Source organism: Odocoileus virginianus, chromosome 3 (genome assembly GCF_023699985.2).
Source record: "Odocoileus virginianus isolate 20LAN1187 ecotype Illinois chromosome 3, Ovbor_1.2, whole genome shotgun sequence".
In the NCBI taxonomy this organism is placed as follows: domain Eukaryota; kingdom Metazoa; phylum Chordata; class Mammalia; order Artiodactyla; family Cervidae; genus Odocoileus; species Odocoileus virginianus.
Genome location: NC_069676.1, coordinates 56,924,793 through 56,949,104, shown reverse-complemented (window position 1 = coordinate 56,949,104; position 24,312 = coordinate 56,924,793). Strand labels below are relative to the sequence as shown.

Below are 24,312 nucleotides of genomic sequence, written 5' to 3'. Positions count from 1 at the left end.
ATTTGCATCTATGTTCATCAGTGATATTAATCTATAATTTTATTTTTTTGTGTGGCATCTTTGCCTGGTTTTGGTGTCAGGCTGATGTTGGCCTTATGGAATGAATTTGGGAGTTTTCCTTCATCTGAATTTTCTGGAAGAGTTTGATCAGGATAGATGTTAGCTCTTCTCTGACCATTTGGTAGAATTCACCTGTGAAGCCATCTTGCCCTTGGCTTTTATTTGTTGAAGATTTTTGGCTACAGTTTTGATTTCTGTGCTTGTGATTGGTCTATTCATATTTTCTATTTCTTGGTTCAGTTTTGGAAGGTTATACTTTTCTAAGAATTTGTTCATTTCTTCCAAGTTGTCCATTTTATTGGCATGTAGTTGCTCATAGTAGTCTCTTATGGTCCTTTGTATTTCTTTGTTGTAACTTCTTTTTCATTTCTAATTTTATTGATTTGAGTCTTCTCTTTTTTTCTTGGTGGGTCTGTCTCTTGCTCTTTTAATTGGGAATAGTTCCTCTTCTTTTCCACTTTACTTAAATTTATCTCTGTAAATTTAGGAAAGACAGTTATCTACTGTGGTCTCAAAGGACTGTTTTAATGTGGAAGTGTCCCTGTGTAGATGGTGTGAGTCCATTATTTTTGTTTTTTTTTTTCCACAAGGAAATAATTTATTTTTTCTTTAGAATTTGGCTCAGAACAGTAACATAAAAATATTTACATTAAAATAAATTAAAATGTGATCACTTTAGCTAGTTGCAGTAATTATGTTGAAATATATTAGCTTTTCCATGAATTTAATAAAAACTGAGATCTGGTTTTATAGATTCAGTACCATTCTTCCAAATATTTGGTATGAAACTTGATAGCAATGCAACTGTCTGGTATAGACAGTGGTTGTAGATTTCACCAAGGAGCAACAGATGCCCCTTCACAGTACACTGACTGGCCCCAGACACTGGTGGCCAAGCCAACAAGCTTCCTTCCCAGGAATCAACGTGGAATGTTTCAACCAGGACCTGGAGATTATTTCAGAGCTGACAGAGTTCTAGGAATCAGCCAACCTCTTTTCACATTAACCCACCAGGAAGAAAAGAATTCAAATACAATAATCTTGATTCCTTCATATGTGAACAAGTGAAATAATATGTTGTAGAAACCTTCAAGTTTTCCTAAAATAATAAATCTTAAAAACATATGCTAATTTTTAGATTGTCTAAAAGCACCCATAAAAACCTGTCACTAGACGAAATACTATATTGGCAAAATTTCCACAGCATACAAGAATATTTTATTAAATTCACCACTGAGACAGTGTCTAGGATAAAGCAATTCATTTGCTACTGAGATACTGTGAAAGCTTTCAGTAGCCTGGAATAAATCAGAATATATTTGCACTCTGGAAGATTTTGATATGAATAGAGCTTGTGTAGCTTAGCAGAAAAAGCAGAGGGACCCGCCTAAACCTTATCTTTAAGACTCATTAGCCACATGGCTCTAGGCACACCACTTAAGACTTAGTTTGGGGTTCTATAAAATGGGAATTAAAACAGCTACCTTACTGGTTGTGAGAATTTAGAATAATGTATATGAAGCACCAAGTTCAGAGCCTGGCACACAGCAGGCACTTAATAAGTGGTGGCTATTAGTATTTCTTCCAGGTTGAAATTAAGAACCTTGGCCTCTGTATCTTGACACCAGTACAAACGTGGAATCGTATTTAGCCAGAATCCAGATTCAATCGTATTTTGCCCAGAATCCTGGGCAAAAGTGAAGTCGCTCAGTCGTGTCTGACTCTTTGCGACCCCACGGACTGTAGCCTACCAGGCTCCTCCGTCCATGGGATTTTCCAGGCAAGAATACTGGAGTGGGTTGCCATTTCCTTCTCCAGAGTTCATTATTTTTGGTACGAATGCCAGCCATGTCTTTTTCGGAGTGGAAATTATTACTTTGGTAGTGGGTGTGATTGGTGTTGTGGTAACCAGAGTGTGCACTGGAAAGTGCGGGGAGTCGTCTGCTTAGTTCTGTGGCTGTCACAGCCCTGTCGGGAGTGGAGTCTGCTCTCCTGTTGTTGAAGTAGAAGCTCTGATGATTGGGTTCAGTAAGGCTGCCCTGCCCTTAAGTGCATGCTCTTTCCCAAAGGATTTGAGTGCTGAAGCAAGTGAGGCCCACACTGTCACAGAGAATCTCTGCACCACCTGTGCAGGTGTCCTTGGTTTTGCCTAGGAGCAGCCCAAGGCCATGTTCCTTTCTCTGTTGTGGTTTTCTGAGACCTAGTGTTAGGCAGGTACTGGGGGCCAGGCATTGTGGCTGCAGGAATCGAGGTGGTTGTGCTGCCGTTTAGCACCTGGGCTGTCTCGGCGATAGGACTCTCCCAGGACTTGTCTACCCCAGATGTGACTCCAAGCTGTGGTGTGAGGTAGGCAGGACTGGAGTGCACCCACTGGAAAAGGAACAACTGCGTTCTCCTCTCCAGGGGGGTCGTGTGACTGGTCGTGCTATCTAGTGTGCACACCGGCACAGTCCAGTGATGCTGGACTGGCTCTGGGGCCCACTCCTTGAAATGGAGCCCTGATAATTGGGTCCGACATCAGCCTCACCTCTGTCATGCGCGGGCTCACAAAGTCTACCGCCACTGGAGCATGCTGACAGTGGGGGGTCTTACGGTGGACTGTGCCCCTGTGGCAGACACTGAGTGGAGGCCCAGATCACATTGCAGGTAATCTCTGCACAGCTGGACTGAGTCCTCTCCCAGGGGCCATCTGCTGAAGGCCAGGTTTCAGCACCTAGCTGCTGTGCATACTTGCAGCCCTGCCCAGATGGCATTTTGGGTTGACAGTGTGAGGTCATGGTAGCCATCAAGTGCTGGTCCCTCTTTGCCCTGACCGCTAGCAAACCAGCACACACAAACTCCTTGCAAGCAGAGACCAGGCCCCTTCAGCTCCCTGTCTGTGCTGGTGGACTTCCCAGCTGGCAAAGGCAGTTTTCAGGGTGAGAGAACCTTTCCTCTTTCATAACTACCTCCCAGGGGTGCTGACCCCTTCCTGATGCCTTATTTTTCTTTTTTGTCCTACCTGGTTGTATGGAGATCTTTCTTGTAGCTTTGGTTGTATAAGAGCTCTTCTGCCAGTTTTCAGTCGGTTTCCTTTGAGAACTGTTCAACACTTAGATGTATTTTTGATGCATATGTTTAGGGAAGTAAACTTCATGTTCCACTCTTGATCTCCTTTTGTGTTTCTCAGTAACTGCAACACTGATTCAGATGAGGTCAAGTGTAGAGGTGGGTGGTGTCTGGCTTACTGAGGATGAGAACTCTGATACCGTGCTTCCCCATCTCTAGGTTCACTACCTTTTGGAAATTGTCAGCTCACCTGGGTCTTACTGCCATCATTTTTTTTTTATCATAGAACCTATTTATTATTGCAACATCCTCTTCTATCCTCTAGGACCCTGCATTCTGCAGGAAACAGTTTGGGTAATGCTTACCTGGTCAGCTTTTCTTATCAAAGGAGAAATTGAGTCCAAGAGAGGGCTTCTCTCTGATAGTTTTATTTTGAAAAATGTGCATGGTTCAGCCTCTCCCCGTGTCACTCATTTCCACTCACATGAGAAACAACAGAAGGACACAAGTCTGGGTTTAAATTATGTGCATTTATGGGAAACAAAGATATTCAACAACAATAACAAAAGCCCTTCAATCTCTCCAAGTTCTCAACCAGTGATAATGAGGCAGTTTCAATGATTGTGTCTGGCTGGGGACTTTTCTGAAAGGGTCAGGACAGTTGAAAGACATTGGCCAAAAAAGAGAAGATGTAGAAAAGGTGAACATTTTAAATGAGAGTATATTAGACCTCCCTTCTGGCCCTTCATCCTATCACCCTTTCAGGTTACAGTCTCCTCCCAGTTTACAGAGATCCTTCCTGAACTTCGCTCAGATGCAGTCTCTTCCAGAAAGCTGTCCTTGGTCTGCACCAGCTGCATATGCTTTCTTAGTAACGTCATACACACTTTCTCATACTGTCTCCTATCACTTTCTGCCTCACATCTGTCATGTTTGAGTACATGCCTTATGACACCCATTTTTAGTAGGCATGCCCCTGAGATTGGGCCCCAGGTTGACCATTCTAGTATTCCCATTGCCCTACCACATTAAGTGCTCAGTATACAGCAGGTGCTCAGCATCAGCAGGTGCTCAGTGAGGGTTTGTTGAGTTGAAGTCAGTTCTGCATTTGCCACAACACATAACCTCTTGAGAGTCGTAACTGTCATTTCCACTTCTTTATCCTTCCTCCGTGGTCTGACTCAAGCCATCTTCCGGAAGGAACAGACCTCACCATCACCAACTCATGGTTGCAGATTTGGGGAGGGGAGGAGAGATGGTTAAACTTTCACCCCTGTTTCAGAAGGCCAGGAGGCAGGAAAGGCAGCCACTGGGGAAATCAGGATGACTGTGAGCGATGCTGGCCAGTGCTCCATTTTGGAATCTCATAAGCAGTCATTCTTCAAAAGTTTCCCCCATGAAGCGTGGCGAACTTTGCAGTGGGAGCCAAGGACTGGTGGTTGGTGTGGTTGGGCTGCTCTACCAACCCAGAAACCAGACAACATAGGCCAGGAAGCTTTCTTTAGGACATGGTCTGTATTACCTTTGGAGGTGTGTGTTAGAGGTTGTCTGTCTAGTTGTTCGGTTGGAGCCATGGTGGGAACATTAGCCCTGTGGCGAGTTGTCAGGCACATAGATTGTAGTAAGGCTGAAAAATACAGGCTGCGAAAATGGGCCTCTCCTCCTAAGGGGGAAGGGTCAGGAGATTTTGGGAGCAATGAGGGAGGGTCCCAAGGGGTCCTGCAGCCCCAGCACTAACAGGTGTCCTGCTCTGTCTCCTGCTCCCGGAGCCCACTTTCTCCCTCTGATTCTTCACGTAGGGGCCAGGCATGGGGCCATGGGAAGTAATGATGCAGAAAAGGGAAGTGCTTTTTCTTTTCCTACCATGAGTCATAGATTTGGACTAGAGAGAGGTGAGGATCAAGGATAGAAGGAGGATTGAAGAGGCGAGGAGAGGCCAAGGCCCTATCCACTTCTGTTTATTTCTGTAACAAATAGACGTGAAACCCACATTTCTAGCTGCATCACCCCCAGACAGCACTGAGGTCCTAGTGGGGGTGATAAGAAAATTCTTCAGGGCTCTCAAAGGTGTTCAGTGACTTGGGGAGAACACTGTGGATCCTCCTTGAGAAGGGCCCCTCTGGGGCCAGTGAAGTGTGAAAACTGCAGGGTCAGCATCCTCCCTGGAGGTTGGGGAAAAGAGCCGAGAAGCAGAGAGAAGAAAGACTCCTTCAGGCACCTCTTTTAGGAAAGAGAGTTGGACCTTGGGGGACTCAAGTCAGGACAGATGTTTCAGTATAAAAAGGCTCCCCAGTAAAAGGATGGGAGTCCCCGCAAATTCCTTCCCAAACCCCATTACACTTAAAAAAGAGAAAGTAAGGAGCATAAAAATATCTTGATGATGTGGGCTTGCCTGACAATACAGAAAGGCAAGTCTCACGGCAGGCAGTGTGTCCCATTACACAAGAGGATTATACCGAGCTTCAGTATAGAGACTTTACATATATCTTTATATAAATGCATATATATTTATAGAGCCTCTGCCTAGAACAGCCGGGCTTGCTTCTTGAGTTCATTCCTCTTCCAGAGGGCCAGCCGGTCAAACTCGGAGATGGTCATGCCAAAGACCTGGTAGAACTCTTCCTGGGACAGATGGCGCTGGAAGAAGAGGGGAGGAGACAAGAGAGGGAACAACTTGAAGATGTGAGAGGCAGGTGGAGGCAGGAGTGGTTCTTGTACATTTCCTCTGGTTCAGCTGTGCCTAGCACAGTGTCTGACCCACGGAGGGTGTGTGATGAGTATCTGTCGAGTGGATGACTGTGTGAGTGAGTGTTTGCTGGGAGGGACCTCTGTAGTTGATCTGGCTGGAGAAGCTTCCTCTACCCAAGACTGGGACTTCTGCTTTACCTGAGTGCCTCTCGGTTGGCCTCCCCTTTCTGCATCCCTGCTCCATGCACTGTTACTGCTGTCTACCTTGGACAAAAAAGGAGGCATGTCCAAGATTTTAGGGTGTATTTCCTCTTAGTAATAAGTTTACAAAAAAAATCTGGAAGAAAAAAAAAATCTGGAAGGTTTTTCTTAGGTCAATGGAAAAAAAAAAATTCCTCTCCTGATTTCTCCATACCATACTCTTTGTTATATGAAAACAAGTATGCCACATAATGAAACATTGTTCTTCATGTCTTAGTGGATTTTTTAACCCCTTTCTGCCTGTCCTCTCTCCTGCCCTTTCTGAGAAGAGTTGAAAGTTGATACAACTTTTATTTCTAAGCTTTGAGTTAGAAATATATGGCACTTAAAATGTGGCAAAATGTAAACAGTTGGTGAAGGATAAATGGATCCTTATTTTGCTATTCTTGAAACTCTTCTGGAGGTTGAGGTCTGAAATTTTATTTTTTAAATAAAATTTATGATTTTGTTTAAATAGAGAATTAGATAGCCTGTATCCTGCCTGAAAGCTTACTGCATTCACTTGCTCTTGTTGCCAGTTATATTAGCTCATCAGGTATTGAAGGAAATTGAACGAGACGTATGTGTACAGTCACATAACAATTAGCCAGTTCTCTGGCTTATTGTCACTGTGAATGAATGTTTTTGCCACATTTCCAAAACTTTCTTTAGGTAAAGGTAACTTTGATACTTTTGTTAGATATCACTGGTTATACATCTGAGTTGATTTTTTTGGTACTTAGTATTTAATACTACCACCAGTTACCTATATTGCATTTGTATCATGCTCATATGTACGTTCACCCTTATTTTTCTCCTTTAATTCTTCTGACCACTCTGAAAACAAGGAATTATTGTAAAAAACCCAATTATTGTAAAAACCCAATTGAAATGTGAGAAAAGCAAAAGTCAGAGAATTAAAATGATTTGCCCAGGGTGGAGGGGAGACCACTAGGTAGGTAGCAGAACTGAGTGAGTCTAGGGATGCTGATTCCCAATGCAGAAAATAGCACAGTACACACGCATGTCCCTCACCCAGATTCAATGACCATCAGAATCATATTTTCTTCTTTTTCCTCTCCTTAAGTGTCTTAACTCTAGACACTGTCATTTCACTCCTACATACAGCAGTTGGCATCTCAAAGCATACTGGGTATTTATTTTCTTACATAACCACAATAGCATGGGCAAGAAAAAATGACAATTCCACAGAATTACCTAATACTTGTCCACAATAAAACTCCGCTAATGGTCTCAAAAGTATCTTTTTAGAGCTGGTTTGTTTGAATAAGGATTCATACGGCACCCACATGCCACATTTGGTTGTGAGGCTCCTTCAGAGCCCACCAGTCTAGACAGCGCCCTCTTCTTTTGTTCATACCTGTTGACTCACCCAGATCTGTTTTACTTTCAAGTGCTGAAAATATGTGGATATGAGGACATTCTCTACCCCTTCCATAGTAAAGCCTGAGGGGAACTGTAATTTAGTCCAGTTTTTTCTTTTTCTGTTGTTGGAGAGTGATGGTTACTATTGATTCTCTAGCTGGCTTTCGCCACTGTGTTAAAAAAAAAAAAAAAAAAAAAATCTTTTTTTTTTTTTTAAAGAAGCCTCAGTATAAAGGAATTAAGCCTAAACTACTCAAGTAGACACTTTAGGACACACTGAGGAATCTGAGGCTTTCTTCTCTCTGTTGAGAGCCACATGGAGTCTCCTTTCTCCTAAGCATTTAATGGCAGCCTGTCCCCTTGACATCCATCACAGACTTTAATGCATACAGATTATGTGCACGGGGTTTAGAGCCAGGCAGATATGAGTGTGTGACCTTGGACATGGTACTTTCAACATCACTGAGCTTCAGTGTCCTCTCGTGAGAGTGGCAGCATGCTAGTACCTGCCCTCATGGATCCTGTGAGGATGACCGAGATGATGAGGGCCATGCTCTTGGCACAGTGAATCACTGGCACTCTCGTTAGTGCAGGGATCTCATCATGTGTCTGTGACACAGTGTGGCCTGGCCTCCGTTCCCTTTGATTTCATCCCCTCCTCGTCCTCTCTCCTGGGCTCACATGGCCCCAGCCACACTCACCTCCTGCTGTCCTCCAGCACACCAGGCTCACTCCTGCATCAGGGCCTTGGCGGTGGTGTTTCCCTGGCCCAGAGTGCGCTTCCTTTCTATATCAGCATGGTTTATACTTCAAGTGTTTGCTCAGATGTCATGTTTTCAATGAGCTCTACTCAGACCTCCCTATTTAAACCTGCAACTCGCCCGTCCAGCTACCAATCCCCCTCACTGTGCTCTCCTTTTACCCCTTCCCCTCAGCCCCATTACCTCCCAACACACTGTATTATTTCCTTATTATTGTATCATTTACTATATGTCTCCTCACATAAGAACACCAGCTCTGAGGAGGCAGGGGTCCTTGTTTTGCCCACAGATAACACTGCAAGCACCTAGAACAGTATCTGGTATATATAATAGGTTTCAATAAATATTTATTGCATGAACAAGTATCTATACTCTGAGCTCCCTGAGGTCAGAGGGGTCTCCTCCTTCAGTGCCCGGCCTGAAGTGCTGCTGCAGGGTCTCCAGCCCAGGAGTCTCAGCTCAGGCTACATATCAGACATCCCTGGGAGCCTCTGAAGAACACTGATGCCTGAGCTCCTTCCCCAGATTGCGATTTAATTGGACTTGGGTGGGACCCTGTACTAGTATTTTTAAAAAGCTCCTTAAGTGATTCTGATTCTTAGAGAAGGTTGTGTTTTCCTAGGTGTCCAGGAGCAGAGCAGTTGGTCATCCAGGACGAACCAGGCTTGTGAACATTTTCATCCCTAAATGCTGGCTCCTCTGAGCTGCCGAGGGAGCTGTCCCCGTCAGCACTGGCAGACACTTCTGTGGGGAGAATCACCGGCTTCTCTCCCTGCTACCCCAGCCTGCTAGAGCTGGAAGGACTCACAGAGCATCCTGGCCACCCACACCCTCCTCCTATGGCTTCAACCCTCTATTCTGGGCAGATTCCTTAGCTCTCAGGTCAAGGGTGTCCCAAGAAGTGCCAAGCCTCCTCTCTTACAAGCCTGCATTCAATTCCACAGACATCTCCTGACCCTTCTCCTACTCCAGGCCCTGTGGTAGATGACAGCATGTCAGACAGAGGAGATGGATGGCTTGATGATCTGATGCAAAGGAGAAAGGTATTAGGTCTGTGCTCTGGATACAGGGCTGGCGGAGGCTGGAGGAGGAGGTCAGTGACACACCCTGAGGAAGGCTTTGGGGAGGCTCTGGGGCGCAGGCATCACTAGAATGGAGCCCTGAGGAGTGAAGGGGCTGCTGAGATGGAAAGGGTGTTCCAGGGAGAGCCAGGGAGGGAAAGGCCAGGGGGTGCTTCTCGAGCCGGCCTAAGCAGGGACTGGAACTCCACGCCCAGTGGACTGGACGGCTCAAGAGCCCAAGGCCATGCTTAGGCCTCATCTGTTCTTTATCGGTGTTGCTCCTCCCTCTCTGTCCATCTGGACCCGCCCACCCCAAGTCCATCCAGTTCCTCCCTCTGCCTGGAGGCCTGTGTCAGCACAGCTAGCCTTGTGGTCTTCTCCAAGTAAGAGAGCTTTCTTCTCCGTACACTGCTGGATTCCATGCCAAGGGCTCTGTGTGTACTGTCTCGTGTGTGTCACTTGGCAGCTTGAGGAAAACATGACAATCACCCCGTCTTAGAGCGGAGACAGCCAAGGTTTGGAGAGGGGCCAGTTCATCATGTGGCCAATCTGTCCACCTAGCGATGGCATATCAGGGTTGGAACCTAGGGAGTCCTGCTCGAGACTTGCTTATATGTTTGTCCTCTGCAGAGAACTGTCCCCATCCTTTCCCACTGCGGCCACTGGTTGTCTGTACAGTCCTGTGAAACGCCAGTGCTGTTTTTTCTTAGCACACAGGCTGCAGGACCTTGAAAGGCAGGAACCAAATTCAGCTCTCCTCTTACGTCTGCAAAAGTATCAGCCCAGTTTGGAGACACGCTATAGCTGTGCACCACAGATGCTAACTGAATCAACAGGCTGCATAGAACAGCAAGGAACAGCCTGGGCTAAGGAAACCAGGTAGGAGTCTCTGCTTTTTCAACCAGCTGTGTGACCCCTATATCATTTATTCTGTCTGTCCCTCCCAAGCTGGGTGAGACCAGTCAATTTCTGCAATCACTGCAAACCCAGAGGCTCCTGCCCAGTTTTCTATACCTACCTCTAAACGCGTCCGGTCCACATCCTTCGGCAGTCGGTTTCTCCCTCTTGTGGTCACCAGGAGCAGCTCATAAGGGTAGATCTGAGGAGACAGGAGGGGGTGTTTGTAGGTTGGGTGAGGGTGGTGGCTGCGATCCCTCTTCTATCCAGGAAGGGCCAGAGATTATCAAGTCTGGAGGAAGCACTGGTGCGTCCTCTTTGGGGTTTCCTGGCAGCCTCAAGGCACCTTCTGCCAAAGGCAAGGCCCCAGAGTCCTCGGATACTGCCAGGGATGAGCATGGTGTGTGAGCAGAAGGGCTCCTGAATGTGAATGTCTCATATTTGTAATTGGCATGCCTCCAGAAATGTCTCCGAGACCTGGGGGAATTGTCTGGTTTCAGGAGGCAAGAGATGTAGGGCAGGATTCAGGGAAAGTGCCCAAGGAAATGCTAATTTTCTTGGGACCGGAAATGCTAATCCTGAGAGGACCCTTGGGGTTACTTGTCGATGGTCCCTTCTTTACATAGACAGTGCTGTCATCTTGCTGCTCGTCCCCAGTGTAGCAACTTGCAGGGTCCAGAGACCTGCAGGGTCTATGTATCTTTACCTTGTACTCTGCAGAGAGAAGAGACACACACAAAAAGTAGAAACCATCAGTGTTGGCTTTGAATCCCTACACTGGCTTCTGTTATAGAGACCCTGTCCTTATTGAATTCATCCCAAATCAATGCTGGTTTGAATACAATGGAGAAAGGGGTTGGGCTGATCCAGCAACAGGTTTTTAGTGATATTTAGAATAGAAATAAGAAGAGTCTGGGGGCCATGAAGCACATGGGTGAAGTCCTTCATCTTCCAGGGGGATTCCTCCAGGGTTTGATGTGGACCTGCCTGAGACTGCTTACCGGAGCCGGATGAGGCTGGTGGAAGAGCATCACAGTGTGAGGCTCATGGAATTTTTTCTGGGAACAATGTGTCTGGCTCTGAGTGTTTCCCTCTACCCGGGGGGCTGGCAGGCAACTGCAGTTCAGCAGTACTGGGAGAAAAGCAAGTACTCTGTGATGGCTCTGGGAATGCAGATGGGACAAAAGGACTGGAGATCACCCAAGGCCAGGGACCTGAGAGGGTGAGGGGGGAGGGCGGGAAGTGAAAGGGAACTCGGGGTTTAGATAGAGCCCAGGGTGGGGCCATAATTGTTTGTCAAATGGGCAGCTGTGAGCAGTGCATTATAACAAGGTCCCTGTGAAGTCCCAGGAGAGGCCCACACTCACCTCGCATGCCCCAGTTGACGGCGTTCATGCTGTCGTAGTGGAATAGGTCTGCGCTGGGTGTCTGCAGGGGAGACAGAAGCAGGGCTGGCCTGAGGTGGGCTCACCTCTGCCTCACTCAAGTCCTCACCCATCTCCAGAAAGTGGACTGGAGCTGGTGGGACTCGGTGCTGTCTCAGAAGCCTCAGTCTCAAGTTGGGATGATTTAATTTGCTGCCGTGTGCCTAGGCCTGGCACATAGTAGGCACTCCGTAAATAGTCATATGTTGGTGAACTGCAGCATACGCTTTTTTTCATTACTCAAGTATAATTTTTTCTATGAGAGCTACCCTCACAGCTCTATCTAAAATTACAAGTCGCCCCTTCCCCAACTCGCCACCCCTCTTGTCCTGCTCAACTTCCCCCTTTTTTTCCATAGCACTGACTACCTTCCAAGTAGTGTATAAGGTGATTTGTATACTATGTAACTCCTACTTGCTTTCTGTTTCTCCCTATAAGAATATAAGCTCCAAGGGGCAGGGGTCTTTGTTTGATTTGGTCACTGGTATTCCAGGCACCCAGAGCAATGCCTGGCATACACAAATGGCTTTCAGTATAAACATCTGTTCATGAACAAACGTCCAGGATCTGGGTGTGTTGAGGACAGGGTCTGTCTGTCCTCTGCTTGGGAGAGGGGATGGTATTAACACCAGCCATCACTCTACCATGGAGCTCTGATCCCCTTTGTGTGCTTAACCCTAAAATTGTCTCTTACACAATCCAGTCTCCCACTTCTGTCCCTCTGCAGTCTCTTCTCTACACAGGGGGGAGCCCATTAAAAATCTGAGTTGGCTGGTGCAGCACACCCACAGGAAACCTTCTGAGTCTTTACCAGCGCTGGGCCCTAATGACACCTGTCTGGCTTCATCTCCACGCTCACTCCATCCCAGCCTCGTGTCCTCTCCACCCAGGGGCTCTGACACGGTGCTTGGCTCTGTTTGGGTGGCTCTTCCTCGTCTTGGACAGGTGAGGTCATCCCTCCCTGCACTCAGGTCTTTGTTTAAACTCACCCCTCTGACCTTCTCCAAGTACACGTGACTGCTGACTTCAAGTCACACATGCACTTATGGGTCGTCTGTCTCCCCAGCTAGAATGTGAGTTCCACAGGAGCAGCAAATATGTTCACTGTAGGACCCCCAGCACCCTGAACAGTGCCTGGCACTTGGTAGGTGTTCAGTAATGAATGTCTGTCGTAATGTCCCTTCCCTTGCCCCATTCCTTGTCTAGTCACAGAGCCTCTCCTTTTGCCAACAAGACATTTTTCATTCCCTTTCAGTCCTTAAACCAACTCAGCTTCCATGAAGGTTCTATGCTGTGGGATATCTAAGAGTTCAGAAGGCTCCAGGTCACAGCAGGTGAGTTAGTCAGGTCAGGCTGTGGGGGCAGCTGGCCTGAGCTCGAATCCTGGCTCAGCACTTACTAGGAATGAGAGCTCAAGCAGGTCACTGCACCTGTCTGTACCTCCATTTCTTCATCCACAAAATAGGTTATTAAAAATAGTAACTACCTTGCAGGGTTACAATAAGTGAGTGCTTGTAAAGTGTTCAGCATGGAGTAATTGTGCCATAAATACTAGGTGCTCCCAGCCCTCCCATGGGGGCTCTTTTGTCAATGCACCTCTAGCCCCAAAGCCTCTGTCTGGGTTTCATCCGTTAGTCATCACCCACGAGTGGCTGCAGGAATTGTGAACTGCTTGGGGATAATGTCCCCAGTGCATCTTACTTACCCTGTGCAGCCCGTTTCTTCTGTAGGCAGGCAGGGAGGCAGATTTAGAGATGAGGGGGTCTGAAAAGGAGCCAAGACAATTACCAGAAGTTCCAAGCCAGGGTTTCCTCTCCCTGAGGTCATCTGGGCAAATGGCCAACGTTACTCCCTGCTTTCATGGGAAGGGGCATGGACAGGGGCCACCAGCTCCTTCCACTGCGCTCCAGGCTTACAACTAACCATCTCAGGGGTGCCTCACCCTGGCAGAATTCAAGGACCACCCAAAGTACCCACTCAGAGTCTTATGGCCTTAACTGCTCACATTTACACTCCTGTGATGGACCCCTGTGTCCTGGCCACATCATGGCTCTGAACAAAGGCCCTGGGATTGGAGTCGAGCTCAGAACTCAGACAGGCAGGCTCCCACATGGGTGGAAGATGGGTATGCTCTTTATTTCTCTCTGGGAGCCATTGGGCACTGCAGCCCTGGTTCCAGAACCAAAGATTAAGGCCCACCATCTGACAAACACACGGGGTGGACTATGTCAGATGAGGACTGTGCTGGAACAACCATGCTGTATACTCATCACAGCTCAGGGGGACCTCAGCTGACTCAGCTCTGGCCCTCACAGAACATGACGGTCTGAAGGTAGGGTGGGCAGAACGTACCGCTGTCGGCCAGGTAGTGGGACCGAGGGGCTGCAAGAGAGAGAAGTTGGAGGTCAGTGCTCATGTTGACAGACAGACAGAAATAGCTCTCGTTCCTGGGCCACCCTGGCCGGTGGGGAGGAGGGACGTCTTCAGTACCTGCTCCCACTGGTCAGTTTCTAGTTGTTGCACCTGCACCCGGTCCTCCCTCCTCGGTCCAGCATGTAGCCCAGTGCAGGTGCTCTGTGATAATTTGTTGCACAGCTGCCATTGAATGGAGCTCAATTTTGAGCAGCACTGCTAGAAAGTACAGCGCCCAGAGCCAGGGGTTGAAAACAGTGCCCCTCAGTGGTCAAACAGGGAAACAGCTCATCGGTTCATCCCGGCTCTGCCACTGATAGATAGATACCCAGCTTCAGATTAGTAAATCATGCTTCTCTGTAAGATAGGGAAGGACAGTGTCTCTTTTATAGGGTTCTTGTGAAAGATGTAGGGCACAATACAGTGAATATCAGTACAGTGCCTGACAGATACAAACCCTCAATAAAACTGGCTTTATCATCATCATCACTACCACTGTCATCTTTGATCTCACCTGGAGTCAAGGTGCAGTACATACAGCAAAGAGGGGAAAAAGCTTATGGCCTGAGTCACTCTGTGTTGGGTCTGACTTTGGGCAAGAGGTCTCTCCTCTGTGAAGTGGGTGGTAATAAGCCCTCTACATTCTGGGTCTTTGTGAGAACCAGGGCTGTAGTGTATCTGCAAATGCCCAGCACACTGGATTATAATAATTGGTACCTTTGTTTATCCATCAGGTATTGACCTGAGATAGGATTTCCTGGCAGGACTGAATCCCACAGGGATTCAGTAAGAGATGAGGCAGGCAGAGTTATGCGTGGGTCCAGAAACAGGTAGGAGCTTACACTGAGAGGCTCTCAGGGCAAAATGCTTGAACCAAGCCTCTGATTGTATACCTCCAGTGATGGGAGGCTCACTACTTCAAGAGTCAGCCCTGTTTATCTTCAGACTATTAGAAGAGTTTTTTTCTTTACATGGCACCTGACTGGAAGTCACAGCTTCAGATTGACCCAAAGAGGCAGAAGTGCCTCCTCAGGTCAGAGCATGGTCTTTAGTCTGTATTCTAGATCCTGGTGAGGCTGTGTGGGAGGTTAGATTCACTTAGGGAAGAACTGATGGGGAAGAAAGTGCTCTCCCCCTACCAGCAGGCTCCGGGGCAGTGCTTACAGCCATTTAGGGACACATCGTAGCCAGCTGTGTGCAGGGCCTCCCGGCTGCTGGTGGAGCTCCGGGGCGGGGTCCAGGGGTCTGCATAGGAACTGGACCTGGCCTTCATCTCTTCCTTCAGAATTAGTCTGCCGATTCCACTCTGGAGCTGGGGGTGGGAGAGGAAGAAGATGAAGTTAGAAGGAAACAAAGAACACTGAGCTGAAACAGGCTTGGGGAAAGGCTGAGGGACCAGACTTCTAGCCTCTCACATTTTTTGCCTTCCCAGTGTCCCGCTACCTTTGTAGCTTCCATGTTTTTTGGGGGGGGGATTTCATCTCTTCCACAAGGAGTCCTGTGGTCAGAGTGGGGCCCTGGTGGTGGGCACAGAAATAAGACCTGGCCAACAATAGCACTGTTGTCCACAATGATTGTGGACAATCACTGTCCACAGTGATTGGTTCAGTGATGGACAGATGGCTCTAGCTAGGTGAGGGAGAGCCTTCCTGGGACTCTTGGAGTTGCTGGCACCCATCTTTTTAAACCAGACATGTTTGGGGGTGAAAGTCATATAACATAAAATTAACCATTTTAAAGTGAACACACAATACAGTGAGTGGCATTTAGTATATTCCTGCTACTGTACAGCCACAACCTCCACCTATTTCCACATCATTTTTATCACCCCAAAAGAAGACCCTCTACTCATTAAATGATCACTCTCTTTTTCCCCCTTTCCTTCTAGGCCTTGATAATCACCAATCTCTGTTCTGTCTCTGTGGATTTACCTCTTCTGGATATTCCATAGAAATGGAATAGTACAGTATGTGGGCTTTTGTGTCTGGCTTCTTTCACAAAGCAGAGTGTTTGCAGAGTTCATATACATTGTACCATGTATCAGCACTTCATTCTTTTTTTAGCTGATCCTCTGTCATATGGATATGCCACATTTTGTTTGTTCATTCATGAGTTGATGAACATTTGGGCTGCTTCCGCCTCTTGTTTATTTTGAGTGGTACTGCCATGACCTGGGTGTATGTTATTGAGTACCAGTTTTCAGTTCTTCTGGGTATATAGCTAGGAATGGAATTGATGGGTCTGTGAACAAAGAATATCTCCTGCCAAATCAATAAACAAAGGATGTTGTAGCCATCAAACCAGCCTCTGCAGCCAGCAGCCCCCCATCCCACGGTGCACCCTGAGGGAATTCAGAAGGGAGTAAAACAGGATACTGGCCCTAGACAGTTAAGGTGCACATCAAATGAATCATTTCACTGAGCCCAGACTCTTGCATCTTCCCATACATAGGAAGGGGCTAAATTCATTAACCTGAGATGTTTGTTTTTGCCTTAATTATGATCTTTTGATGTTTGACTATTCTTTGTCTTGTGTTACAGAAACTCCTTTATCTCCTGGCTCCTCCCTTACCTCTTCAGAACTGTGCCCCCCAGCTGTCTGAGAGCTTAGGTCCTTAGTGTCTGCTGATAAAACATAACTCTCAACTTTTCAGATGTGTGTTTTTTTTTTTTTGGTCAGCAGTTTTGACGGCCACAGAGGGACCCAGAGCAGGCTTTTCTCCTCCGCCTGAACTCTAAAGGCTCCAGGGCCCAGGTGCCAGCAGAGGCTTCCCGGGCCTGTGCGCCTTCCCAGAGTCCAGATGGATTTGGGGAGCGTCTCTTGTTACTGGGCTTCCCTTGTGGCTCAGCTGGTAAAGAATCCACCTGCAATGCAGGAGACCTGGGTTTGATCCCTGGGTTGGACAGATCCCCCAGAGAAGGGAAAGGCTACCCATTCCAGTATTCTGGCCGGGAGAATTCCATGGACTGTATAGTCCCATGGGGTCTCAGAGAGTTGCACATGACCGAGTGACTTTCACTTCACTCTCCTATTAATGGCTGATGATCCTAAGTTTTATTCAGTGGTATTAAACTCCTCACTGGAAGAGAGGTAGGTTATCCTCGAAACTTAGTTTCAAGAAGAGGTACCTGGGTTATCCTCCATCTGAAGACACTGAAGATTTTTTGCCCAGTTTAGACACTGAACGCGTTATCCTCAGTTGAAATACTGAGGAGACTTGGCTCAGTTGTGAGACCCTGAGTAAGGTTGGACAGAGTAATTATATAGAAGACTGGATTGTCGTTTTTCCTTGAATTGGACGCTTTATAAAGTTTGTAAAAATAAAAGTGAAGATATCTCATGAGAGCTTTCAGCTCAGAAAGAACATCACCTCCTGGCTGGCAGTGGCTTTCTCAGGAAACTGAGAAACTTGTGGGAGTGATAGAGCCAAGTCCTCACACCGTGCAGCTGTACCCATAGGGTAACACACTCTTTTTAACTAAAAACTTGCTTTCCATGGACATACAAAAGAGCCAGCCAGTCCATACTCCAAGCACCCACAGTGGTCTCAGGCTGCTGAAGGGAGAAACCAAAACATGAGAGGGCTAAAAGGACTCCAGGCTAAACTCTAGAGGAGTTAAGCTCACGTCAGCACATTGGCTCACCACCAGTCATCACTAGTGATTTTATTTCAACAAAGTGACCTTGGAATGGGGAATAAAGCTTTCAAAACAAAAAGAATAAGGATCGATGGGTCGCCAGCCTCTAAGACCCCAGCCAGATTTCTGCCTGTACAAAACTTATATTCACAAGTACTTACTTCATTAGAAATTGAAGTAACTCTCATCCTGAAAATGACTAAGGCAGGGTGATGGTGGGGGGGCGGGGGAGAAGGGCCTCTTCTATTGCATACACAGTTAAATTAGAGGAAGCCGTGTTGATAAACACCTTTTCAGAATTCTGACTTTAAAGAAACAAAAGCCCTTCTAGGGAGAACTTGCATTTCTGTCCCTGTGTCTTTGAGATGTAAGTATTCTACCTGATTTTCTTAGGCATTTTGTGTATGTATCATCAGTGTGGGCTCTCTTTACATTTCTGATTTTTAGAAACTTGCAGGAAAAAGACAGTTGCTTTTGATTCTCAGAAAAACTGGTCTGCTGTCTAAATATTTTATCAGTCTTTTCCACAAACAGCAAGGCCATAGTAATCTGAGCAAGAAAATTTAACTTAATAAAACTATTATTTATAAACTAAGTTTATATTGTAATACCTGATTCATAACTAAGTTTTTAAGGTGAAGCTAATGTAAATATATACATACATTACACAAGGTGTCTCTACCTTCAGAAAATACTGTCAAAATTAAATTTATAAAAGAACTTTAATTAGCTTAAAAGTAAGTGCTTACAAATTAAATACTTCTAAACAAGATGAAACTGGCCAGAATGAATTTCAGGTTCATCTAGGAAATATTCAACATTAGATTAATATCTGGTATTAAAACTAACTTAAACTTGCTGGTTTAATCAAGACAGACATCTCTTACTTTCGTACCAAGCTTTACTGAAGGTCAGTAAGTTCATGTTATTTCTGTTGCAGCATTTGTCAGCAAAAAAAAATTGGTATGATGATATTTTTGCAAGTTATAAAGATAAAGGTAAATGAGATTAGAGTTTTCAGGTGAACCCCTTAGGAATAAATATGATTTGGGTTTTTAACTGCTTTTGAACTATATTATTGGAGAAGACTCAAGGGGATCAAACCAGTCCATCCTAAAGGAAGTCACTGAAAGGACTGACGCTGAAGCTGAAACTCCAATATTTTGGCCACCTGATGCAAAGAACTGACTCCTTGGAAAAGACCCCGATGCTGGGAAAGATTGAAGGCAGGAAGAGAAGGGGACAACAGAGGATGAGATCTGGATGGCATCACCGACTTGATAGACATGAGTTTGAGTAAGCTCCGGGAGTTGGTGATGGACAGGAAGCCTGGCGTGCTGCAGTCCATTGGGTCGCAAAGAGTCGGACATGACTGAGCGGCTGAACTGAACTGATGATTTGGGTGTATTGATTTAAAATAGTTTTTGCAGATTTTTGGTAACTTAAAACTTTAGAGTTTTTCCTATTAATTTAAAAATTTTTCTTTCATATCGGAGTATAGGTGATTTACCAGGCTGTGTTAGTTTCAGGTGCATAGGTAAATGATTCAATTATACATATAAATATATCCATTCTTTTTCAGATTCTTTTTCCATAAAGGTTATTATAGAATATTGACTTCTCTGTGCTATACAGTAGGTCAAAAGGACAAAAGATTTCAAAAACAAATACAGATCACTTATAGAAAAAGAATCTCACACAAACTGTCAAAAGCAGTATTCCAAGAAAACTTTGTTCTCTTAACAGAGAGTGGAACCAAATCCAGTCTTGTACCCAGCCCACTTCTAATAGTAATATCCAGTTACCTGTATTTGTTTTTGAAATTGTTTGTCACTTTGGTTAAGTGAGTAAGTATTGTTTCACAGTGATCTATGATCCTATTTGGCCAAGTGTTTTGAAACCTTTGTGATATTTTTGACAAATTTCCCAAAGAACAAATTCTAACTTAAGTTATTTGACCCCTAGCTAACTCTGGGAGGCTTCAAAGAAATTCTGAGGCATCTCTGAAATGTTATTTGGTATGTTATTAATAAATCAGGGGTCCCCAGCCTCTGGGCCATGGACTGGTACCTTGTCAGATCAGTGGTGGCCATATTAGAAATAAAGTGCATAATAAATGTAATGTGCTTGAATCATCCTGAAACCATCTCCCTGTCCATAGAAAAATTATCTTCCACAGAACCAGTCCCTGGTGCCAAAAAGTTGGGGACTGCTGTGTTAAATTACTTGAGAAGCACTGTCAAGTTTATATTGTATGGGTAAATCTCATTAATATAGATATTCCAAAATTTATATGGAATTCCTGAAAATCTGATATGTCCCACTGTAAAGTTGCAGATCTTTAACCTTGCCATTTTAAGTCTTGTTGTTTATAGACAATCACTTGTTTTACTCTGACACTTCTATAAAATGAAAATCTTAAAAAATATTCATTAAAAATGACTTTTGAGTTTCTGATAACTTTTAGATCATACTCCTGAACTGGGTAAGAAATTTAAAAATGAATGGAAAACCTGACAACTTCATCTAGATCAACAGGAATTAATTACATGGGACTGAATGAATTGATAAATATGATTTATAACTTTATGACTTTTTCTGATATATACTGATTTTTAATTTCTGTTTTCCAGAAAAACTTTCCTCTTACACTATCACCTACAGCAAGTTGATAAAGTTAAGTATACCTTTGTAAACAAAGATGAAACATTTACCTTTGTTTCTCTACCTGATCCTTCCAGAATTTGGCTTTTCCAGCTGGATTCCCTGTGGACTTTGATGACTTATTTTGACCAGATTACAACTCATTATACTAATTATTCTTTTTAATGTGTTTTCTCTTGTTTTCAAATTATACTTTGTGCCTCTCTCTGCTGCACTATCAGTTTATTAATGTTACCAGCTGTATTGCTTATATTGTCTGTTTTTTTTATAAGATTGTTGTCTCTTACATTACCAATGCATAATCAAGCCTCCAATAAATTTAATGTTATCTCAAGGCAGTTATTCATATACATAACTCTACATAGAATAATTGTAATAGAGCAACTCTAGATATGGGAAGAAGGAACAAGGGAAAACATATCCTGGATTGTAACAGACTAGTAAGACACATGACCCAGAGACTTTTAGATTATCAACAGGGCCTAATCCAAGAAAAATCAGTACATTCAGTGGCTTGTCAACAGAATCTTTATCTGATCTAGGAATGCACCTTCCTTGCACCAAGGGACAAAATCGGTCATGCAGTGCCTCCAAAATTGGTCGAATTTATTACCAGGAGGAAGCACTGTGAGCAAAGAATGTCACCTGCCATATCAATAAACAAAGGATGTTGCTGCCACCAACCTCTGTGGCTACTCTCAGTGGTATACCCTGAGGGGATTCAGGATGGAGAAAAACAGGATATTGACCTTAAGATAGTTAAGGTGCAAATTAAGGAATGATTTCAGTGAGCCCAGTCCCTTGCATCTTCCCATACATACTAAAGGGCTTAAATTCATTACCTGGAGATGTCTGTCTTTTCTTTATTCAGCAGCAATCTTTGGATGTTCAACTTCCTGATTTTTTTTTTTTTTTTGCAAAAACTATATATCCTGGCTCTTCCCTTACCTCTTTGGAACACTTTCTCAGAGCTATCTGAGAGGCTGAATCCTGGGCTTATGTCCTGAGTATATCTGCTGAATAAAACATAATTCTCACCTTTTAGGTGGTGTGTGTGTGTGTTTTTCATCGATAGTTCCTGTTGTAATTCTACCTGGTAACTTTGTGAGGGCCACAGACCCCTCAGCAGCTGCACCACCTTCCCTTCCCACCAGCGATAATACAAGTCACTGGTACCCACTGACCACCTGATGGCAGGAATAACCTACAGCTAATCCTACCAGCTGACTTTTCTGTTATGCCAAGTTTTGCATTTCTTTTTTTCTCTTGTAGTTTGAGTTTGGTTTCTGTCCCTCACAAATGAAAAAACCCTCAGTAACATACCATGGCAGCATCTCATTCAGTGGTGTGGCCTGCTTACCTTGTGCATACTGCGGTCAAAGTCGTCCTCCTCTCCTCCAGATGAGAATCTTCTGGCTCGGGGCACTGCCGGAAAAGACGGCTAGGATCAGCTCCTGCCCTGGGAAGAGGGCATGGGGGCAGTACAGCCTGCACAGAGGGTTTCTGCTTGGCTTTACCACTTTCTGGATGGGTGACCCCTCACAAGTGCATGGTGAGCTGTCTTCACCACGGGCCTCCCTGTACTGAGACGCCCGGTGTTCCTTCCCATTCTTGGGCTGAAAAGCACCGGCAAAGCTAACTGCACAGACAGAGGTAAGAAACCACGATGTTAGGACTCTTGCTGACACTGGCAGGAAAGGTGCTCTCTCTGCCAAGGGCGGGGGGGTCAGCCTGGATCTGCCAGAGCTCATCCTGCCGTGATGAGGACAGTCAGCCTGAGGCTGGAGCCACCCAGCCCTGAGGAGAGCTCAGGTCCTGGTGGTTCCCACCCACCTCTAGACCCAGCTGTACCCCAGAAACTTCCAGTCACCTGACCCAGGAAATCCTTGTTTTGCCTCAAGTCATTTGGAGATTTTTTAAAATTTTGTTTCTCCTTTTTTTGTGATTGAAATAGTCTCATCTAAGATTCCCCTCTGAACACTTATCTCCTGTGGACACTGCCCACTCCCCCACTCTGGGTTACATCTGTGCTTGTGTCATAACCCTTTTCCAAATGGAGAATTCTTTGAGGGTGGGGCAGGGTCACCTCTGAGCTCCCATGAAACTTTGCTCAAAATGGACACTCATTACTAAAGGTACATGCTGAAGCAAAGTGGCCTTAATGACAGCTCCTCCCCATACTTGAAAGAAACACCATCTGGCGGGCTGGCACCTTGAGGAACATTAAGACCCCCGCCAGGTGCCTCCGAGAGCCTTCCATTGCCCACAATCCTCTCTTTCCCTTCTCCAAACTATTTCCCACCTACAGCCAAAGTGGTCTCTTACAAACATAAATCTGATCATGCCACCACTTTAAACAACTTCCTACTATTTTGGATAAAGATCAAAATCCTCAAGGCCCTGTGGTATCTGGCCTCTCACCCCCCGCCCCGCCCTTCCTTCTCTGAGCTCAAGATTAAGCTGACGGCCTTTCCTTTGCTCCAGTAGAGCCCATCCTCCAATCTTGGGTCTTTGCAGATGTGTTTCTACACCTTGTAGGCTTACCTGCTGTTCACCCTCTGGCAGCCAAGGCTCTATATGTGAGAAGCTTCTTTCATCTTCCAGGCTGCATGGCATGCCCCTGCCATCAGCTCTCTACCTTCTGTACCTCACCTCCCTCTCCAGTTGGGACCTATGTCTTGTCTACCAGGGCAAGGACCTGCTCTAGTTTGCTTTCCAGTGTCTCCTGAAGGCCCATGACTGCCCTCAGTACGTTTGCTGAGTAAATGCATTCTTGTGTGAAGGAGTGGCGACCGTCTGTCCTAGCCCTCTGTGTCCCTGGTGTAGGTAACAGGGCTCTGGTCCCAGCTCCCTTGTGGAGGGGGGTGGTACCTTTGGGGGACCCGTGGTAGGTCCAGTACTCAGACTCCGTCGCATAGTAGGGGTCTGGCGAGTAGGCTGGACTGTACTTAGAGGCCTGGCTGATGTCTTCACTTGTTTTGCTCTTGGTTGCTGTTGACAGATCACCTGCAAAGGACCCAGAGAAAGAGGTTCAGGGAGGCCAGACGTCCTAGAAGAGTGTCCCGGACACACTGTCCCTGTTTCACTGGGCTCCAGCCCAGAGGAGGGAAGCCACATCCAGGCCAGGGTCTGAGACATGGGCGTTAGAGCCAGAAAAGCACTGAGGTGTCAAGCCTCTCATTTCACAGTTGGGAATCTGAACACCTGAGGGGGAGGGCCTTGCTCAGACCACACAGCGAGTGAGACCAGAACTGGATCAGAACGAACATGTCTCAGCAGTGGTTCCCCCTCTGAGCACAGCTAGGAGTCATGAATAAAGCGGGTTACAGTGCAGAGTCGTGTAGGCTACATGCTTAGTATTTCTAATTAAGGAAGTCTAGGGCAGGGGAGAGGCCACGGTATCTGATTTGTAAATAAATTTGGGGTGCAGGTGGTCCACAGGCCATTCTGTAAGAAACACTAAATGGATGAACAAATGAATGAAGGCACCCTCAGCCCCTTTCTCATCCACACCCCGTCTCCAGGCCTCCAGGTATGTACTTCCAGGACATGGTGACAGAGAACAGCTTAGAGCAGTGGTTCCCAAGCTGGGCTGGACATTAGAATCACCTGGAGGAACTGTTAACAAATACACAGCTTGGATTAAGTCCAGGGTGAGGCCCAGGAACCTCTATGCATCCCACGGGATTCTAAGGGACCTCCACGTTTGAGGACAAATGCCTGGGAGCATCACTCTCCCAGGGCCACTGCATTTGACAAGCATTACTCTGACCATGGATCTTGGGACACCAGCCCGCGGGGGAAGGTGGCGCTGGGGGGTGGTGAGATGGTGGGAGAGGACCTAGGTGATACAAGGCCTTCCTTGCCCTTTTGAAATGACACCAAACCCCACCCCCGGCCAGCATGAGGGAGCAGCCGACGAGGACCGAGCTGCATCCTTGGCGTCCCTCCCGGTGGCCCTGCAGAGCCATCTGTACCGGTTATTAGCTGCCCCTCCCCTTGCCTGGCCGAGCCCGCTCCGCCCCTGACCGTA

At 46.1% G+C, this 24,312-nt stretch overlaps 1 protein-coding gene and 1 long non-coding RNA gene across 19 annotated transcripts in view; one reads left to right on the top strand and one right to left on the bottom strand.

Moving 5' to 3' along the window:
• LOC110143728 (uncharacterized) overlaps nucleotides 1-21,323 on the top strand; it is a 109,156-nt gene extending 87,833 nt beyond the window's left edge. For 3 of the 10 annotated variants that reach the window (XR_011486912.1, XR_011486905.1, XR_011486902.1), the window contains 2 exons: nucleotides 8,806-12,709; nucleotides 12,821-21,323. This is a non-coding gene — a long non-coding RNA (uncharacterized lncRNA). The remainder of the gene's footprint in view (nucleotides 1-8,805; nucleotides 12,710-12,820) is intronic. The other 7 variants (XR_011486907.1, XR_011486904.1, XR_011486908.1 and 4 more) reach the window with 7 other exon arrangements.
• ABLIM3 (actin binding LIM protein family member 3) overlaps nucleotides 3,620-24,312 on the bottom strand; it is a 127,862-nt gene continuing 107,169 nt past the window's right edge. For 8 of the 9 annotated variants that reach the window (XM_070465617.1, XM_070465620.1, XM_070465621.1 and 5 more), the window contains 7 exons: nucleotides 23,151-23,285; nucleotides 21,640-21,704; nucleotides 15,142-15,289; nucleotides 13,918-13,947; nucleotides 13,271-13,329; nucleotides 11,509-11,569; nucleotides 10,550-10,855 (listed from right to left, as the gene is read on the bottom strand). In XM_070465617.1, the coding sequence (XP_070321718.1) occupies nucleotides 10,638-10,855; nucleotides 11,509-11,569; nucleotides 13,271-13,329; nucleotides 13,918-13,947; nucleotides 15,142-15,289; nucleotides 21,640-21,704; nucleotides 23,151-23,285 (716 nt within the window). In that variant the 3' untranslated portion in view covers nucleotides 10,550-10,637. Of the gene's footprint in view, nucleotides 5,746-10,262; nucleotides 10,344-10,549; nucleotides 10,856-11,508; nucleotides 11,570-13,270; nucleotides 13,330-13,917; nucleotides 13,948-15,141; nucleotides 15,290-21,639; nucleotides 21,705-23,150; nucleotides 23,286-24,312 lie in introns of those variants that run through there. The other variant, XM_070465625.1, reaches the window with a different exon arrangement.